Source organism: Natator depressus, chromosome 28 (assembly GCF_965152275.1).
Source record: "Natator depressus isolate rNatDep1 chromosome 28, rNatDep2.hap1, whole genome shotgun sequence".
Lineage (NCBI taxonomy): Eukaryota > Metazoa > Chordata > Testudines > Cheloniidae > Natator > Natator depressus.
In genome coordinates, this window is record NC_134261.1 from 12,434,552 (window position 1) to 12,453,548 (window position 18,997).

At 64.0% G+C, this 18,997-nt stretch overlaps 1 protein-coding gene across 1 annotated transcript in view; it reads right to left on the reverse strand.

The window, feature by feature from the left end:
* Window positions 1–541: 541 nt before the first annotated feature.
* The window catches only part of LOC141978887 (phosphoribosylformylglycinamidine synthase-like), a 29,011-nt gene continuing 10,555 nt past the window's right edge, over window positions 542–18,997 (reverse strand). Inside the window, exons 13-33 of the mRNA XM_074941233.1 lie at window positions 18,383–18,514; window positions 17,765–17,893; window positions 17,312–17,385; window positions 15,435–15,591; window positions 15,244–15,305; window positions 14,468–14,629; window positions 12,780–12,899; window positions 12,384–12,515; window positions 10,633–10,863; window positions 9,785–9,965; window positions 9,177–9,260; window positions 8,786–8,941; window positions 8,337–8,456; window positions 7,850–7,995; window positions 7,411–7,621; window positions 7,097–7,188; window positions 6,897–7,011; window positions 6,360–6,518; window positions 6,102–6,254; window positions 2,519–2,879; window positions 542–1,239 (exon numbers count right to left, since the gene is read on the reverse strand). Coding sequence (XP_074797334.1) covers window positions 2,557–2,879; window positions 6,102–6,254; window positions 6,360–6,518; window positions 6,897–7,011; window positions 7,097–7,188; window positions 7,411–7,621; window positions 7,850–7,995; window positions 8,337–8,456; window positions 8,786–8,941; window positions 9,177–9,260; window positions 9,785–9,965; window positions 10,633–10,863; window positions 12,384–12,515; window positions 12,780–12,899; window positions 14,468–14,629; window positions 15,244–15,305; window positions 15,435–15,591; window positions 17,312–17,385; window positions 17,765–17,893; window positions 18,383–18,514 — 2,939 coding nt within the window. The 3' untranslated portion in view covers window positions 542–1,239; window positions 2,519–2,556. The remainder of the gene's footprint in view (window positions 1,240–2,518; window positions 2,880–6,101; window positions 6,255–6,359; window positions 6,519–6,896; window positions 7,012–7,096; window positions 7,189–7,410; window positions 7,622–7,849; window positions 7,996–8,336; window positions 8,457–8,785; window positions 8,942–9,176; window positions 9,261–9,784; window positions 9,966–10,632; window positions 10,864–12,383; window positions 12,516–12,779; window positions 12,900–14,467; window positions 14,630–15,243; window positions 15,306–15,434; window positions 15,592–17,311; window positions 17,386–17,764; window positions 17,894–18,382; window positions 18,515–18,997) is intronic.

Here is an 18,997-nt window from a genome sequence, read left to right on the forward strand (position 1 = left end):
TAAAGTCCTCGCGGGGCTAAACGTCTGTTGTGTGCGGCGTGCTTCCCACATGCTTGGAATATTCTGTCCAGGGTGAGCAGTGTTCCAAGGAGATCACCACCTGGGGACGGTGCCACCCTGTGCCAGGAGCAGCAGCTAACCTGTGTTGGTGCCTGTGAGTGGCTTGGACCCCAGCCCTACCCTTCCCTTGGCTGTGCCTACTCCAGCCCGTGTCACTGGAGGTCAGGGAGCCCAGGGCCCCCATTGCTCTGAGCATTGGGAAATTCCCAGCCCAATGCACCACGGGGAAGGAGCTCCAGACCCCACTCCCCATCCAAGGACAGCCCCCCAGTGCACCATGGGCAGAGGGCTCCAGCCTCCTCCCAGGACAGAGGGCTGCAGCTCCCCGCCCCCGCGGGAGGGATTCCCAGCCACGTGCATGGACGCAATGGAGACTACATTTCTCAACGGTCCCCATGTGGCAGGTTGCCAGCCATGACTTTCTGGGGCAGTTCTCCCCCCAGCTCTTCAGCACCCAGGCTGGGGAGTGGGCCCATGCTGTGCACTCAGGGAGGGGGACTTTGATCAGGTAACACTGCGGTGGCCACAGGCTCAGCGATCTACTGGGAAATGGTTTTTCCTGCACCACCCTCAGCCAGCGAGCGGTGCCGGCTGGTTTTTACCAAGAAAAGGATCATAACTTTCCCCCTCGGGGCAGTTGTCTCCTCCCCTGCCGATTAGAGCTGGATTTTCACCCCCTCCCAATCACCAAGGAATCAAAGCTGAGCCCCATTTATGGGGGAAGCATTTACAGGGGTCACTTTGACACTTATTTCTTTGCTAGGGAAACCAAAAAGTCCCAAAAGCCAGTGACAAAATCACTACATTGGCAGCACTGTGAGCGTTTAGCAGTCCCACTTCCTACTTCCTGGTTTTATTTATATGGTAACAGAACCTTTTACCGGGTTTGAATTTCTTTTGTAAGGTCCAACTCTGCTTGGCTTTGGGCAGTTCTCAATGCATCAGCTGTCATTGGCAGAGGAGTTTCTGATGTCTTTGATCTCAGCCCAGGGACGTCTTCAGCTGGCCAGTCCCACCACTGAGGAGACCCAGCCTCAGTTCTGAGCTTTTCCACTCTCCCTTCCTAGGAGCCAAGGTCCAGTTGAAAAACGAGTTTTTCCTTTGCACAAATTGACGAGCAGCAGCATCTCTGTGTCTCTTGTCCGAGCCGGGTATTAAATTCCATGGGAGCTTTCTGCTCTGCAAAGGAACGCATGACCAATCAGAGGGGTCAGGGCCACCTTCTGCTGTGACAAGAAGCGATTTGCTCCCCTCTGTATGCCGCTGCGAGCTCCTGGCAGGCTGGGAAGCGAGGTTGGCGGAGTTCATTCCAGGGTGGGGAAAGAAAGGATCTGCCAGTATCCCGGTGCCCCAGGGAAGATCTGACACCCCCCCCCCCCCACACACACACATTATTACACCACGGATGTGCTGGAGATATGACAGCAAAAGGGACTGTGTGAATTGTCACAGAGGGGAATGAACCACCATCTACAGCAGTGGGGCTCAAACCAACCCTCGGAGTGCAACCCCCTCAATAAATTAAACACTTTTTAATACATTTAACACCAATATCAATGCTGGACGCAAAGCAGGGCTTGGGGTGGAGACTGACAGCTCACAATCCCCCCATGTAATGACCTCGCGACACCCTGAGGGGCCCCGACCCCCAGTTTGAGAATCCCTGATCTACAGCGGCCTCCCCAACTCTGCCCCATCAGCCGTCCCCTCTGATTCACTCTCTTCCTCACCTCCAAGTCTCCCCCAGGCTTTCAGATATCTGTGGCCTCTTTGTGGGGGTTCCACACCACGTTCCCTGGATCTGGTGTGGGGGCGCAGGTCCACCCTCTTCTCTGGGTTCCAGACCCATTAACCAGCAAGCAGGGGCTGCTCAGACAGCTGCTCCCCACTCACCAGGCCCACCACTAAACCCCACCAACTTCTTCTTGGGCCTGTCCTTGCCCCCAGCCGCCCAGCTCGATTCCCCCACCAAACCCCTCCCCAGGTTCTCTCCAAACCTGCCTCTCCCAAACCCCCCCCCCGACTTTATTCCCCACTGAACCCCTCACACCCCTGCTTTTGTTCCTCCTCAAGTGGCCAGGAAGGGGAACTGCTGACAGGTCTCCAGGCTGGGGGTGGCTGGCCCTGTAGGGATCAGGACTAAGGACCTTCTGGGAACAGTGTGGACCCGCCTCCTCTCATGTGACCCCGCCCCCATTCAACCTCTCTCACACAAACCCCGCCCCCTCCAGCATGACCTCACCCCACATGCCCGGTGCACAGACGGTCACACTGCAGGAGGGGGCATTTTTAAGAGCGCACTGTCCAGCCCCCACCAGCATGACCTCATATGCACGGTGCGTAGGAGGTCACGGCGGAGGGGGCGGGGCCATGTGCTCCTGAAATAGCCCCGCCTCCCCAGTCCCACACCAGATAAAACCAGGGCGGGTTTTGTGCCGGTCCCGGCCCGGGGACAAACCTTGGAATACAAGACAGGCTGGCGACCGGGCTCCGCAGTCAGGACTCCCCCTCGGGATGCTCCAGGCACCACTCGCAGGCGTTCTGGAACATGCGCAGCCAGGGCGAGACCTCCATGGTGTGGCGCCAGTCGGGCGGCATCCAGGCCCACTGCCAGGGCAGGACGCAGCGCTCAGGGTGGGGCATTATGGCCAAATGGCGCCCGTCGGGCGAGCAGAGCCCGGCGATGCCCAGCGGGGAGCCGTTGGGGTTCAGGGGGTACTCCTGGGTGGGCTGGCCCTGGTCATCCACGTAGCGCAGCGGGGCCAAGCCCCCCGACGTCACTGCAGCCAGCACCTCGGGTGAGCGGAACTGCATCCGACCTGGGGCAGGGGAAAAGAGGGGGTGAGATGGGCAGAGAGCCCCAGCGGGACACCCCCCCACAACAGGCCCACCGCCTCCATACCCCGATGTTGCCTCAGGAGCGTGAAACCGCATGCGAGCTGGGGAGGGCATGGGGGTGAGACAGATAAAGCCCCCCGCACATTCTCTCACTGTCGTGATGGCCAGCAGGGCAGGGAGTGGGGAGCCCAGTTGCTTGCCCTGTACAGCAACGGGGGTTCTCCCAGTTGTGCGGACCCCGGCGTGCTCCACTCGAGCTGGGCAGGCCCTTCACGTGCTGAGACGGGGGGATTTTCCTTAGCTGTGGCCAGCACCTGCGCCCTTCTCCTCCTGCACCGGACCGAGGCCCTGAGCACAGAGCTCTCCAGTTCCTTCTGCTTGGCAAACACCCTCTGGGGGAAGGACCCGCGGGGGCGGGGAAGGAGAGCGGGGGGGGGGGGACACACACACTCAGGGATTGCCCTCTCCAAGAGCTCCAGCTACTGTACGAGCCAGGGAACCAGACTCCAAAAGAGACACCCCGGAGCCAACCTGCCATGACAGCCCAGGGACGGGTCGAGCAGGCAGGACGCAGCCTGAAATTCACTGCAAGTCTCTACGAGGAGCTCGCTTCCCCTCTCCTGTGTCTTGTTCTCTGCAGAGGGGACACTAAGGTTCGTCAGTGGAGCTCTCTGGTGGCACATGGCTTTGGCTAGAAGGCAGGTGTGCCGAAGCTGGAATATTTGGCAATCTTTTGGAAGCCACTGTGTGCCTCAGTTTCCCCTGTTGGCTGCTTTGTGACCCAGTGGGGTGGGAAAGGGCTGTTTGCTCTTGGGACCGGCTGAGGGACATAGGTGGGGGTGTCACCGAGCTGTAGGAGCCTTAGCCCCTATATCAATGGAGCATCTCGGAAGATGAAGGCAAATACAATGGCCCGGACAGCGACACCAAGCAACCAACAACCCAGAGGGAGATGGACCCCCCCACCTTTCCTTGGGGAGGCTAAACAGCATTTCCCCAGCCGGAGAACAAAGGACGGGACAGGTTGGTGGAGCGGAGAAAATAAGAGTCGGGGGCTGGAAGGAGTCGGGGCTCTCAGCTGGAGCCAGACAGAGAGACAGACGGAGCTTGAGCCCAGGGGTTCACCACAGCCTGGCTGGGCTCTGGGCTAACCAGGATGGACGATGCTTTAACTTTAGTTCTCGATGCTACCTGGAGGCCTGCATATGCTGTGTCCTGGCTAACAAACCCCGCTGTGTGAGTGTCACCGCAAATCCGGGGACAAGTCTCCCTCGGGGTCGGCCCCCCTCAGTGGGACTCGCTGACTGGAGCTCATGGGGTGAAGCAGGGGGGCTGAAGGCCCACGGGTCCAGCCTAAGGAGGTGGAGAAGCGGCGTGGCTTGCCCTAGGGGCGTCTGACACACTGACAGGCCTCCTAGAGACCGCTCCAAAAATGGGCCATAGCACCGACCCTGTGGACCCAGGACACCAGGCGATGGATGACCTGCTTCAGGTGGACTTCGGGAAGCTGTATCCCTGTGGAGACCGTCCAAGCGGGGTCGGCCACCAGGGCCTCGGTCTCGGACTCCATGGAGATCCCGCGTCAGGGGAGCTTTCCACACCGGAGGGGAGGCTCTGGGAAAGAGACGGGCCAGGACAGCGCAGTGGAAGGTGCTGAGCTGCCTCACACGCCCTTCTGGAGCTGAGGGACAATCCTGACGTCTTCAGAGAGGAGCCAGCCCCGTGCAGCTGGGAACGCAGAACTCTCGGGGGCAGCGGACGATGCTGGTACCCCTCGGAGAATCTCCTCTATTTTCCTGCCCACTCTCGAAGCCTGCTGTCCATCCAAATGCCACGCTGCCAGAGGGAGAGATGCTGGGGTGGGGTGGGGGACCCCAGCTCAGCCCTAGGCCAGGTGAGGTCGGAGCTGGCTGCAGATGCACGCAGACGAAGCCACCTGGCGAATGCCGGTGGGTCAGATCTGCCTCGGCTGCGTGGCATCCCCGCTGAAGTGCCGGCCTCGGGCTGCTGGGAGCAGGAGGTCGGGTATTTCTCGTTCACAGAGAAGGGCCTGTGAGCTCGCTGAGAGACGCCCCAAACCGCTGAGTGGCGGGGCTCACACTCGTGGTCTCTGGAGAAGCATCTGCAGAAGCTCTGCCAGGGTGAGCCGCACCCCGGAAGGGGCAGCACCGAGATGGGGACGCGGGGGCGGTGCCCCCGTTCTAGAGACCGACGGCCTCTCTGCACAGCAGGGACGCGGCCAGCGTCAGGCTGTCCAGCGTGACGGGAAGGTGAAGGCTCCAGGCAGGCGGCAGGCAGCGTTGCCCAACCTCACGCCCCGCACGCCGGTCTGAAAGGCGGAGAGCCAGGTCTCTGTAGGGACCAGGCACCTTGGGCTACAGGCTGGTTCAGACAGGCGCCCCAGCCCAGCAGCTTCGCTGCTAGACCGAAATCCAGTGTGTGTTCCCCAGGTAGGTGCTGACACACGGGGACAGCTCACCCCAGAACCGTCGCTTTCTCAAGCTGAAGAGCTCGAGCTCCTGGAGTCTCTCCCTCTACGGCAGGTTTTCTGACCCTGCCCCCGGCTCCTCGTGACCCCTCTGCAATCGACTCAGGCCTTCTTGAGCTGAGGGCACCAGAACTGGATGCCAGGATCCCAGCAATGGTCACACCAGAGTCCAATCCAGAGGCACCCCTCTCGAGGTGCCCCCCGTTTGCGGAAGGGGACCCCAATGCTCGGAAAGGAGCTTTTCTACCACTGACCGTTAAGCACGAACAATTTACCCTCCCCAACCCCCACCACGTCGACTGGAGGACCCGTCTCCGACCACGGGTGCTGCAAAGGAACCGGAGAGACGGTCGGGCCGCACCATGCTCCACGCTCTTGGGGTGCAGCTTGAGGGGGAGAAGGGGGCAGGTACGGCCCAGCGGAGCCTGCTGGGGAAAAGCCTTCCCGTCTCAGGCGCACGGACACCTCGAGAGCAACACGCACAGGACCATGGCTCGACGGAGACACACACCCGATGGGGGTGGAGGGGGGGGAGGCCAGGGCAAGGACCCCTCCCACCATATTAGGGAAGGACCCCCCAGCCACTCCTCTGGGGTAGGACGCAGAGGCTGGTTATACAGGGACCCCTCACCCAGCGCTGAGATGCATCCGCACCTGGGGTGGGGCGCGGGGCTGTGTATACGGGACGGAGCAAGCAGCCCCCCAGAGCTGTTACCTTCTCCGTGCGCCACCCAGATTCCCAGGGTGGAGCCAGCCATGCCCCGCAGCATCACCGCCGGGCTCTGCTCGACGGCCAGCGCCACGAAACGCGACTCGAACCGGCCCGAATCGTTGGGGGCCAGCAGGACCCCGGGACGGACGGTCCCACCTGCGGACAGACAGGCTGAGTGAGCCCTGCCCTAGAATCCCCCACCCAGACACCTCCCCAATCCCTCCAGCCCACCGACAGGCCCCTCCCCCCAGCCCCACTCACCTGGGGGGTCGCTCGTGGGGCTCTCGCCCCCCACCCAGCCCAGCAGCGCCATCAGCTGGCAGCCGTTGCAGACACCCAGACTGAACGTGTCCCTGCGCCGGTGAAAGGCCTCAAACTGGGCCCGCGCCCGGGGGTTGAAGGTCACCGAAGCTGCCCAGCCTGGGAACAAAGAGGGACACTGGGGGTCAGTCACCTGGGGGGAATGGGGCCTGGGGCCTTTCCCTTCCAGGGGCCACTGACTTCAACCTGGCCCCCGACGGGGACTGGCTGGCTCAGGGGGGTGGGGAATGGGGCTCGGAGCCTGTCCCCTCTAGGGGGTGCCGGCTTCCAACTGGCCCCAGGGTGGGGACTCGCTGGCTCGGCGGGGGGTGAGGGGAGTGGACACGCTGGCTTGGCGGGGGGCGAGGGGAGTGGACACATGCTGGCTCGGCGGGGGGTGAGGTGAGGGGGACACTGGCTGGGTCAGGAGGTGAGGGGGGCACTGGCTGGGTCAGGAGGTGAGGGGGGCACTGGCTGGCTCCCGGGCAGGGGTCTCACCTTTGGCAGACCCTAGGACGTCCGCGTAGCTGAAGCCCCCCACAAAGACCAGGCCCCGGAACGACTCCAGAGTCACCTCCCCTGCGTACAGGTCCTGCATGGTCACGTCCCAGGTCTGGGGAGAGAGGGGAATGGGGCTGAGGGGTTAGAGTGGGGGGGGCAGGACTCCAGGGTTCGGGGTGGGGGTGGGGAGGTCTCACCTGGAACCCCGCCATGACGAAGGCTGCCACCATCTCGCGGTCCCCGTTGCTGCCCTCCTCGCGCAGGATGGCCACGCGCGGGCCCGGCTGGGCTGGGGGCAAAGGTGGGGTTAGAGACCAGGGCCCGGCTGGGCTCAGTGCACCCCCACTGGCAGAGACCCCCCCCCTCCCTCCACGGGGACCTGGGGACACCCCTGCCCACACACCCCTCCCCCCCAGAGACCTCCTTTCTCCATAGCGATCTGGGGACACCCCCTCCCACACACCCCTCCTCCCCCCAGTGAGCCCCTCCCCCCAGGGGCCCCGGCCCTCACCCATCTGGCACAGCAGCGGGGGCTCAGTCTTGGGGTCGAAGGTCAGGGTGAAGCTGGGGCCCTGGCGTCGCGCCAGCCCCCTCTCCTCCTGCTCCACGCAGTGGGGTGACGCTTGCAGCCGCTCCAGCTGGAAACTCGTGGCCTCCCAGAGGGCGCGCAGGTCACCCACGGGCCGCGCCAGCTCCTCCTGCCCGTTCACCCGCAGCCGCACCTAGGGGGCACGCAGGGGCGTCGGCCGGGGGGACTGCAGCACTGGTGCCCCTCACTCCCGACCCGCAGCCCCTGCTAGCCCAGTCCAGCCCTGCCGCGCCCCCCAGTCCTGACCTGCAGCCCCCTGCTCCCTGCCCTGTTCCCCCCCCAGCAGCCCCCTGCTACCTGCAGCCCCCTGCTCCCCCCAGCTCTGCGGTGCCCCTCAATCCCAACCCACAGCCCCACTCACCATGGACTGGGGGCCCAGGGGTCCCGTGTGCCCAATGGGCAGGCACCGCACTCCAGCCTCCTCGTACCGTCTGCAGACGTCTCCTGCCACAGCGCTGGGCACCTCCAGCACCAGGCCCAGCTCCTCGGCAAACAGCACTTCCAGGGCTGGGGGGGGGAGGGGAGTCAGCTTGGGGGGGGAGAACTGGGGGATCTAGAGGTGGGGGGGCTCGTGTGAGGTGGTCGGTGAGGTTGGCCTTGTGGGGGAGGGGTCCAGGCTCTCACCACTGGGCTACGGGAGGGCTCAGGACAGAGGTTTGGGGAGGGGTTATGGGACAGGGTCCCCCATTCACCGCCGGGCTGTGGGGTTCAGGGTGGGGATTTGGGGAGGGGGTTTGTGGTGGGGTTTTCCATTCACCGCTGGGCTGTGGGGCTCGGGACACAGGTTCGGGGCGAAGTCCCCCATTTACCACCAGGTTGTGGGATTCGGGGCAGGGCCCCCCACTCACCGCTGGCCCCCGGTGCCACCAGCTCGGCCTGCAGCCCACAGTTCCCGGCGAAGGCCATCTCCAGCAGGCAGGTCACCAGCCCCCCGTCACTCACGTCATGCCCCGCGCTCACCACCGACTCTGGGGGGACAGCACCGGGTGGGACAGGTCCCCCCCAAGCATCCCAGCTCCCCCCCAGCCCCAAGGGGCACCCATGCCAGCTTCACTCCACCCCCCCAGCCCCGCCCCTCAGACCCTGGGGGTGCCCACATCCAGCTCCCCGCCCAGCCCCGAGGGGCACCCAGGCCAGCTTCACTCCACTCCTGGGGTGCCCACATCCAGCTCCTCCCCCAGCCCCAGGGGCACCCTCCAGGTCTGGGGAGGCCACGTGGCCAGCTCCCCTAACACCTCCCCCACAGCAGGGCTCATCCCCCCCCAGCAGGGACGGACAGACGGACGGACGGACACACCTTGCAGCAATTGCTGGGTGACGCGGAAGCAGGCTGCCAGGCTGTCCGGGTTCTCCAGGTCTGGGCAGCGATCCCCCAGCTGGGAGTAGCACTGCGCCAGGGCACTGCCCCCCAGCCGGTGCCGCTCGGGGCACAGCTCCACGTACAGTAGGGCCCCTGCAGGGCGAGAGAGATGGGGTCAGAGCCAGACACCAGGGTCCCCGAGCCAGCCAGTCCCTGGCCTGTGGCACATCAGAGCCAACGCCCCCAAGAGGGGAAAGGCCCCATGCCCCACCCCTCTGAGCCAGCCAGTCCGTGCCCTGGGGCCAGATGGGAGCTGGTGCCCCCTAAAAGGGAAAGAGCCTGTGCCCCATTCCCCACTCCCCTGAGCCAACCAGCCCCCGCCCCTCACCTTTGCCATCGGGGCACTTGAGGTCAGGTGTGACGGTGGTCCTGATGTCCGGACACACGGCGTAGGCTGAGATGACCAATGTCCCTGTGGGGAGATGGGATGGGGTCAGTGGGGAGTCCAGCTAGCCTAGGGGGGTGGGGGAAGCGGGGGAAAGAGCCAGTCTGGGGGGCCAGGATAGCTTGGAAGGCCGGGATTGGGGACTCCCGGGGGCAAGAAAGCCAGGGCACCTGCAGGGGATGAATTGGGGACCCTTTACGGGGTGGATAGGGGAGTGAGGACTGGCTGCAGTGGGGGCAGAGGGGGCATGGGGCAGTAGCTTTGGGCATGGACATGGGGCGGCCCTGGTGTGCACACCCCTCTAACAGAGGAGGTTTGTGGGAGATGAGGCATCTGGTGGTGTGCCTCAGTTTCCCTATGGACAGATGCCCGGCCTGCTGAGCATGGAGAGGTTACATGGCTGGCATGGGACGAGGGAGGGTGGAGGCCTGTCAGAGGGGGGCCCGGGGACTCATGGGGGCTGGAGACAGCGGGGCGAGGGGGCCCACAGAATCTGGGGTGGGGGGCTGCTGGGGCAGGGCGAAGGGGCAGAGCCCACCCCCCACACTCACCGGGCGCCATGACGATGTCCGTGCCCACGCGGGCCGCCATGCTGAGCGAGTCCTTGCCCCCGTCCACGGCCACCCCCAGCTGGGCCATGACGGCGCACATGGCCCTACAGGCGTCCACCAGCGCCGCGCCCTCGCCCGCCTCCTTGGCCGCCCACATCCAGTTCCCGCTGCACTTCACGTCCTGGGGGGAGAGGGGGGTCAGCCACGGGGCCCCGACCAGCCCCATGCCTCCTGCACTGCCCCATAGCGCCCCCGCTTTATGGCCCCCACATCCAGTTCCCACTGCACTTCACGTCCTGAGGGGAGAGGGGGGTCAGCCATTGGGCCCCCATACAGCCCCATGCCCCCTCCCGCCCCACACTGCCCCATGGCCACCCCACAGCCTCCACCACCAGTGCCCATTGCATTTCACATCCTGGGGACAGAGAGGGGTCAGCCGTGGTCCGCTGACAGCCCCACAACCACCCCACTGCACCACAGCCCCCCCAGTTCCTGCTGCACTTCATGTCCCGGAGGGGAAGGTGGGAGAGAATCAGCCACATGAGCCCACAACCCCATGGCCCCCCCACCCCACAGCCAGGTCCAGCTGCACTTCATATCCTGGGAAGAAAGCGGGGTGAGACACAGGACCCCCATACAGCCCCAATCTCCCCCCCCACACACACAGCCCCATGGGCCCCCTCCACCTCCAATACCCACTGCACTTCACATCCGTGGGGAGGGGGGGGCAAGAGGAGGAGGATTAGCCATGGGGGGAAAATGTCAGACACAGACAAGCCCTTCCCAATCAGCCCCCCCCAGCCTGTCCCCTCCCCAAGCAAACCCCCTTGGCTCACAGAGCGACTCACCCGCAGGTCGGTGACGCGGGCAAACACCAGGTTGGTGAGCGCCTCACCCACGGCCAGCCGGGCCCCCGCGCCCGGGTCGATCAGTCCCTTGAGTGGCTGCTCCCCGAGGGCCGTGGCTGCCCCCACCGTCTCGAAGGGGGACAGAGCCACCACGGCAACGTCGGCCAAGGGGGTGTGCAGGGGCCCCACGCACTGCTGCTGGGCCACCAGCCCCGTCACCGACCGGTCCACCTGCCACAGGGACACACGGCTCAGGGTGGCAGTACCCCTCTGGGGTGAGGTGGGGGAGCAGAGAGCTGGGGCTAGGGGTCAGGGGGCATTACCCCCCACAGGACGACGACAGAGACATGGGGTCAGGGGGTGCAGGACATTTTCCCCTCCGGGAGGGCAGACACACAGGATCAGGAGGTGTGGGGATACGGCCACTCAGGGGGCAGAGATACAGTGCCAGGGGCCATGAGGCACTCACCCTCTGGCATGCGAAGGCAGAGACAGGGTGTGATGTTATTGACATAATCTGTAACCGTATAGATCACTGTTGCAACCACTGTTCTATATGTACAGCAAATGTTGTACAGCGATTGTCGTGTGAGGTGTCTACGGGAAGGTGATGGTTGGCTGGTCAGGATAATGCTATCTCTCTGTGTGTGTGTATCATTTTTGTAGCTGAAGTTAGGAATATTGGCTCTGTACTGTCTGTAGTTCAAACTTGTGCTGTGCTTCCGGGGGACACCCCAGACAGTTTGGGGTCAGCTCGGCCTAGCCTGCTGGATGGCCCATTGAGGACCATCAGCGATACGAGTGACCCATTGAGAGAAGGCAGACACGCCTGGGGACTCAGCTAGGCAGGCAGGGACCTGCCTATGGACCGACCCCTGAGGTGTTTCCAGGCCATGGGGCCTGGACAAAGCCCTGGCTGGGATGATTTAATTGGGGATCGGTCCTGCTTTGAGCAGGGGGTTGGACTAGATGACCTCCTGAGGTCCCTTCCAACCCTGATATTCTATGATTCTCTATGACAGCTTGTCTTTGGGACAAAGAAAGAGCCCACACGGCAAGAGACTATGAAGAGCTGTTGCAGCTCCTCCATCTGGTCTTCAATCCTGCTTCTGACCTCTGGAGGACCCCTCCCAGCTGGGGATGTTCTCCAGAGACGGGATTTGAACCTGCAGCTTATTCCATCCCTGCTACAAGCCTGAACCAAGAACTTGGCCATTACTGTCTGTCATTGAGTCCATGTAACCAATTCTGGCTCTCATCTCTATCTTGTTTCCTTTTATGAATGAACCTTTAGATTTTAGATTCTAAAGGATTGGCCACAGCGTGATTTGTGGGTAAGATCTGATTTGTAGATTGACCGGGGTCTGGGGCTTGGTCCTTTGGGATCGTGGGAACCTTTTTTCTTTTACTGGGGTATTGGTTTTCATAACCATCTGTCCCCATGACGAGGGGCACTGGTGGGGATATTGGGAAACTGGAGCGTCTAAGGGAATTGCTTGTGTGACTTGTGGTTAGCCAGTGGGGTAAAACCAAAGTCCTCTCTGACTGGCTGGTTGGCTTTGCCTTGGTGTGCCCAGAAACCCCAGCCTGGGGCTATAACTGCCCAGCTAAGCAATTTGCCCTGAATTGGCACTCTCGGTTGGGTCCCGCCCGAACCAGCATCGTTCCACAGGGTTGGGGGCACTACCCTCTGAATCGTCACGAGCTCCCTTGGGCCACACCCTTGGGGGGGTGGGGGGCGGGCAGGGTACCTTGTTGGTCAAGTAGCGTTTGCTGGCCACGGCCGGCAGCCGCAGGACCCGCTCCAGGGCGTCCCCCACACTCAGCCCAGTGGGCAGGCACAGGCGGTGGAGGGCTGGGCTGTTGTGGGACAAGACAAATTCCTGGAGAAAAGATGGGACATTCATGAGTTAATCCAGCAGGGGACGCTGTAGGGAGCAAGCAGGGGGCACTGTCTATGGGGGAAGCTCCCGACTACTCCAGCCCTGGCCTCTCGCAGCAGGGAACGCCGTGGGAGGGCAGGGTGGGGGTACTGTCTATGGGGGGAGCTCCCCGCTACTCCGGCCCCGGCCTCTCCCAGAAGGGGGCGCCGTGGGGGGGCAGTCTGGGGGGGATCTGTGGGTGCGACCCCAGGGCCCCCCCCATACCTTTTGTGGCATCTTGCCCAGCACCCACTCCAGCTGCAGGTCGACCGGCGTCTTCTTCCCACTGGGCTTCGCTGGGGCCACATCCGTCACTGGGGCCTCCAGGTCGTCCACCAGCACAATCTGAGGGAGGATAGCCCATGGGGGGGGGCAGTGACGAGTCACAGCCCCCCCAATCTATGTCCCGGTGCGCTGGGGGTGTGGAGGGCCAGGGGGCCCAGCGGTTAGCACCCCACCCTCCAGCCCCGCAGAGATGCCTGCTTCCTGCCCCTGGGCTGGGAGTTTGGGCTTCGCCCAAGGGGCTGGAATGAGGGGCTGGGGCGGGGCCAGGGCAGCTGCCTGGCCAAGGGTTCTCCAACCGGGGGGGACACCCTAGGGAAGGCGGCCCGCCCCACTGCCAGCCCCCTCTTACCCCAGCCAGCCCATGCCCACCCCGCCCTCTCCAGTGTCGGCACCCCCTTCTCCCCACCTCCAGGCCCCATCTCTGCTACCAGGATCCCCATCCTAGCCTTTGTGCTACACCCCCCTTTTCTCTCCACAGAGCCCCCCAGTGCCCCTCCCCAGTCCCAGCCAACCCCACCCCCGGCACCGCTCCAGAGACCCAGCCCCCACATGCCTAAAGACCCATTCTCACCCCCATGCCCCCAGCTCAAACCCCCCATGCACAAATCCCCCAATGACCCAGGGCCCCACCATTAGTCTCCACCCACTGAGCCCTGATGCCCTGTCCCCCCATGTGAGCCACTCCCCATGTATGAGCCCTACCACCCTACCCCTGCGGTCCGAGCACCTCCCCCCCACAAACCCCATCAGGCCTAGCCACCCGTACCCTGCTGCCCCACAGAACCGACACCCCTCCAGTAGCCCGTGTGTCCTGTCTGCCCGGTGCAAGCCCCCCCCCCGGGGCCCAGCCCACCCTTCCCCACAAGAGTCCTGGCCCCACCTTCTCCACGGCCCCAACCCCCTCCCACCAGTGCCAGTCCAGGCCCTGCTTCCCCCCACACTCCCGGACTCAGGCCTGGCCCCCCCCTTCCCCACACATGAATCCCAATGATCCCCCAGGCTCAGCTCACACCAGGCCGCCCCTCCCCCAGACTCAAGTCCTGGACCCGGGCCCCATGGAGTGGGGAGTATTAACCTGGTAACAGTGCATGGGAGTTTTACTAGTTTACTGTCTTCTGCTAACCCGGGGGTGCTGCACCAATACGAGATGGGGATGGGAAAGAAGGGGGGGACTTCCCTGAGGGACGACACTGGACGGCCAGCAGGTAAAGGCTGGCGGCTGCCCTTCGTAACCTGAGCCCAGGTGACCCCTTCTGCCTGGGGAACTGGACAGAGGCTGGAGGAGGGGCTGGGGGGTGGCTGGGTGAGGCAGCAGGAAGGGGAGTGAGGCCCAGAACCCAGGTCTGTACCTACAAGCTCTGGCTTTGGCTGTGATCCTGTCGGCTAATAAACCTTCTGTGTTCCTGGCCGGCTGAGAGGCACGGTGAATGGCAGGAAGTGGGGGGCGCAGGGCCCTGACTGCCCCACACTCCGTGACACTCCCACGCGCCAGTCCCCCCTCAGCTGCCTGTCCCTAGGCTCAAGCCATCATCACATGCAGCTCCCGGCTGCCCGTCCGTCGGCCCGGTGCCCCCAGCCGCCCCACCAGCCACAGCCCCGGCCCGGCTCCCGAACACCGGCGCCCGTACCCGTCCGTCCCCGGCGATGGTGCCCACGACGTCCACGGGGCAGCGTTCGCGCTGGCCTAGGCGTTGCAGCAGCGCAGCATCGGTGGGGCGCAGCAGGAGGGCGTTGGACTCCTGGTACTCGGCCCCCCAGATCTCCAGCATGCTCAGCGTGGGGTCACCCAGCTGGGGGGTACATGGGTGTCAGGGAGGGGAGGAGGTTGGGGAACTAAGAGAATTGGGGGCCTGGAGCAGGGTCCCACACACCCAGAAGGGGCCAGAGGGAGAGGGATGTGGGGGGTGTCCCACATACTCAGGAGTGATGGACAGGGTGGGGTCAGGGGCTGGGAGCAGCCCTATGGTGAGGTCGGGGGCTGGGGGGAAATCAGGGGTCCCACACACCCTGGAGTGTCCCTGTTTGGCAGCCCCACACCAGAGCACTGCTGGGGGCAGGGTTGCAGCCAGCCCCATGGGGATGAGTCGAATATTGAACCGAATATTGGGGATGGGGGGCTACGGCTAGGCCCAGCCTCAGAGAGGGGAGAGTCCTGGTACATTGCGGGGGGTTGTAGCCCCACCCCTACTATGGAGTGGGGGAGCCATGGGGTCATGCCCAGCTACCCTGAAACTGGGACAGGCCCACACACCTGGGAGTGGCTGGTATGATGGGGCATGCTGGGAGGGCAGGGGGTCCCCACACACCTGGGGGTGGCTGGCATGGGGAGCAGTGCGGCAGGGGGTCCCCACACACCTGGGAGCAGTTGGCGTGGGGGGTAGAGGGGCAGGGGGTCCCCACACACCTGGAAGCGGCTGGCGTAGATCACAGCCCCGGCTGGGTCACTCAGCTCCTTCAGCACGTTCCCTGGAGGGCGAGGCAGGAAGAGTCACCCACTGCTGGGGTACTGGGCCCCCCCACTACGCCCCACCCAGGCACTGATCCCCCACCCCACCACCCTGGAACCACTACCCCCCCGGCCCTGCCCCCCCTCACCATTGCCCCCAGCCCCCTGGTCGTGGAGGCTGCAGATGGGGTTGGCCTTCCCTGTCTCCACGCAGCCCCGCAGCACCCGGTTCATCTTCTGCTCCATCTCGGGGTCCCCCCGCTGCACTGCCCCGAAATCCAGGTCGCTGACGTTGTCACCCTGCACCTGACGGGAGATTGGGGGGGGGGCGTCACCTGACACAAATCTTCTGATACAGCCTTGTGATGAAGTGGGACTGTTCTTAATGTTTCCTCTGAGCAGTGTGGGGGTGCCTCAGTTTCCCCTAGGCAGTTCTTAAGTATCTAGGGGGTGGGTGTCACGGAGTGTGGGGGAGTCCAGGCCCTGCACCCCTCTTCCTGGGATTCACTGAGACTCTCAGCCAGCCAGTAAAACAGAAGGTTTATTGGACAACAGGAACACAGTCCAAAACAGAGCTTGTGGGGACACCCAGGACCCCTCAGTCAAGTCCTTCTGGGGGAGCAGGGAGCTTAGACCCCAGCCCTGGGGTTCCCTGTGTTCCTCCACCCAACCCCCAAACTGAAAACTAAACCCACCCAGCCGGTTCCCTGCTGCAGCCTCCGTCCACATTCCTGGGCAGAGGTGTTACCTCCTCCTCCCCCTCCTGGCTCAGGTGACAGGCTCTCAGGTCTCCCCTCCCCAGGGCACAGTCCCAGGTCAACACTCCCCCCTCCCTGCTGCGTCACATCGTCACAGTGGGATAAGGGTGTATGATCATTGCAGAGCCCTAGAGGGCAGGTGTGTGCTGGGGTCTGGACACAAGGAATGGCCGACACCCTGTTTCCTGGCCACTGATGGCCTGGGCCCCCCCCGCAAGGTGAGAGCTAAAGGGTTGGAGAACAAAGGAATCAGGTGCCCAGGAAAGGGACAAAGCCCAGAGCAGGGGGGGCTGGAGGGAGTTTCAGTTTGGGGCTGGCTGGGACATGCAGTGAAGGGCAGACGTGGTTGTCTGGCTCACCGCCCCCCAAAATGGACCCAGCTGAGGGGTCCTGTTCTCTGCACCTACAAGCTCTGTGTTAGACCATGTTCCTGTCGTCTAATAAACCTTCTGTTTTCCTGGCTGGCTGAGAGTCCCGTCTGACTGCGGAGTTGGGGGGCAGGACCCTCTGGCTTCCCCAGGACCCCGCCTGGGCGGACTCACTGTGGGAAGCGCACGGAGGGGCAGAGGAGGCTGAATGCTCCGAGGTCAGCCCCAGGAAGGTGGAGCCGGGGGAGCTGTGTGTCCTGCAGACAGGCTGCTCCCCGAGAGGAGACTCCCCCAGAGTCCTGACTGGCTTCATGGGGAGCAGTTCCAGAGCATCGCCCAGGGACTCCGTGACAAGCCTCAACCCCCCAAGCCTAATCCTCCCAGCAGCACCCCCAAATCCAGCTCGCCGGTATTGTTCCCCTGCTTCTGGGGGGGAAGGGCTCACCCCAACACAGCCCCAATGCCCCCCATTGCTCCCTGCTCTCAGGCTGGGGGGAGCATGTGGAGGGTACTGCCCAGGCAGCGCTGGGCACAGAGGACTGTGGGCCTCGTTGGGAAGTGAGTTGGGGGCATCCTGGGGGTCACATAGGGATAGGAGGCCGGGGAGGCCCCACTACAGACATGGTGGGTGAGGACTGCATGGGCCCCACTGTTGGAGGGGGTATGTGGCAGGGTGGGGGTAACACAGGGCCAGGGCTGAGGGGGGCAGGCCCCACTGTGGGAGGGGGCCAAGTAGGCTGCACTGTGGCTTGTGGGGGGGTGACAAGGGGGCGTCATGTCAGGGATGTAAGTCGAGCAGTATGGGCAGTGGGTGGGGGTGGGGCTCTGCTGACCCTCCACCCCCCCAGCGCCCACAGGGAAACCCCCCGTCCCTGCCCCCCAGGTCACCTCCTCACGCACCTGGATGGAGGAGGCTGAACTCCCCCCAACTCCGATCCGGTACACGGGGCCCCCCACTTTCACCACCTGCATCCCTGGAGGGAGAGCGAACAGTAAGACCCCACAAAACCTACCCCAGCGCCACGGCAGGGCGCTGCCTCTCCCTCGCCCCCCTTCGCAAAGAGCGGGAAGCCCTGGGGCCAGATGGCTGCTCCCAGTCAACATGGGGTCTGGATAGGGTGACCAGACAGCAAGTGTGAAAAATTGGGACAGGGGGTGAGGAGTAATAGGAGCCTATATAAGAAAAAGCCCCCAAAAATCAGGACGGTCCCTAGAAAATCGGGACATCTGGTCACCCTAGATCTGGGGGAGACAGGGCAGGGAGGTTCTTAGGCTGTGGGGGAACTGCAGTATGTGGGGGGAGGGGGCACAGGGGGTTTACTAGGGAGTGGCACGGAGCGGGGGGGTACTTACCAGGCTCGGGGGGCTCCTTGTGCACGTGAATGTCCTCCATGGCGCCGATCCCCCCGCTGAACATGATGGGCTTGATCCATTCGCGCCGCTGCCCATTGGGTAGCTGCTGGCCGAAGGAACGGGCGAACCCTGCCCAAGATTGGCGGGGGGTGGGGGGTGGGGTTAGAGCAGAGACACCCTCCCAGCCTCTCCCCACTGGGCACCACAGCCCTTTAGTGCTTGGCATTTCTCCTGCTCAGGTTGTTATATCCCCCCCACCAGAGCAAGACGCATCCCCTTCCTCTGCTGCCCAGTGTTCCCCAAGGCCGCCCTAGAGCCGGGTGCGTCCCCCCTGCCAGGCGCTCCCCAATCCCACCCCAGAGCCAGGCACATCCTCCCTGCCAGGCGCTCCCCAAGCCCACCACGTCCCCAACCATCGAAGGACAGACTAGAACCCACAGCCTCCTGGCCGCCCCAGAAGGGCGGGCGAGGACCAGGCAGGTGCCCCTTCTGAGGGGGGAGCAACAGGGCAGCTGATGGGGTGACTCTCGGGAGCAGGCCCCTGTGAGGATTCAGCTCAGCCCCCACCTACCAGGATGGGTCCCCCCAAGCCCCCAGAACGGCCCCTCCAGCACTCACCAGCCAGGACAGGTTCCCCAAACTTATTGCCGTAGTCAGAGGCGCCATCGCTGGCCCCGAGGGCCACCTGCAGGGGCTGGGCGTAGGTCTTGGGGTAGGGCAATGCCGGGTCCTCCCAGGGCAGAGGGTAGCCTGGGGGCAGGGAGAGACGGTCAGGGGGTGCCAGCCTGGATGTCGGGCTCCCCAACCCCAAGGGGCGCAAAAGGCAGCCGGACGGCTCAGTTGGCGGCAGGAAGGACGTCTTCTGAACCCAGGCGAAGCCGGGGACTGGACGAGCCGCAGCGCCCTGGGACCAGGACCAGAGCAGGGAGCCCAGCAGGCAGTGCCCCGCGGGGACGGCGGGAGGGGAGGCGGAGGGGGCGGGGAGTAACCCAGGGAAGACCCTGCCTCCCAACCGCAGGGTTAGAAGGAGATTGATGGGGGGGGGGGTGAATCCTTTTGAGTCAGCAAACAGACCCCCCCGCAAGCCAGGTGACCCTGGGGTGGGTGCAGGGAGCGTGGAAAGCCAGGCACTGTGGCAGAGCCATGCAGGGTCCCGGGCACGCTCCGGTCGCAGCCCTTGGGGAGCAGGCCGGGCACAGGGGAGGGCGGCTATGGCTAGGCAGGCTGGTGGGG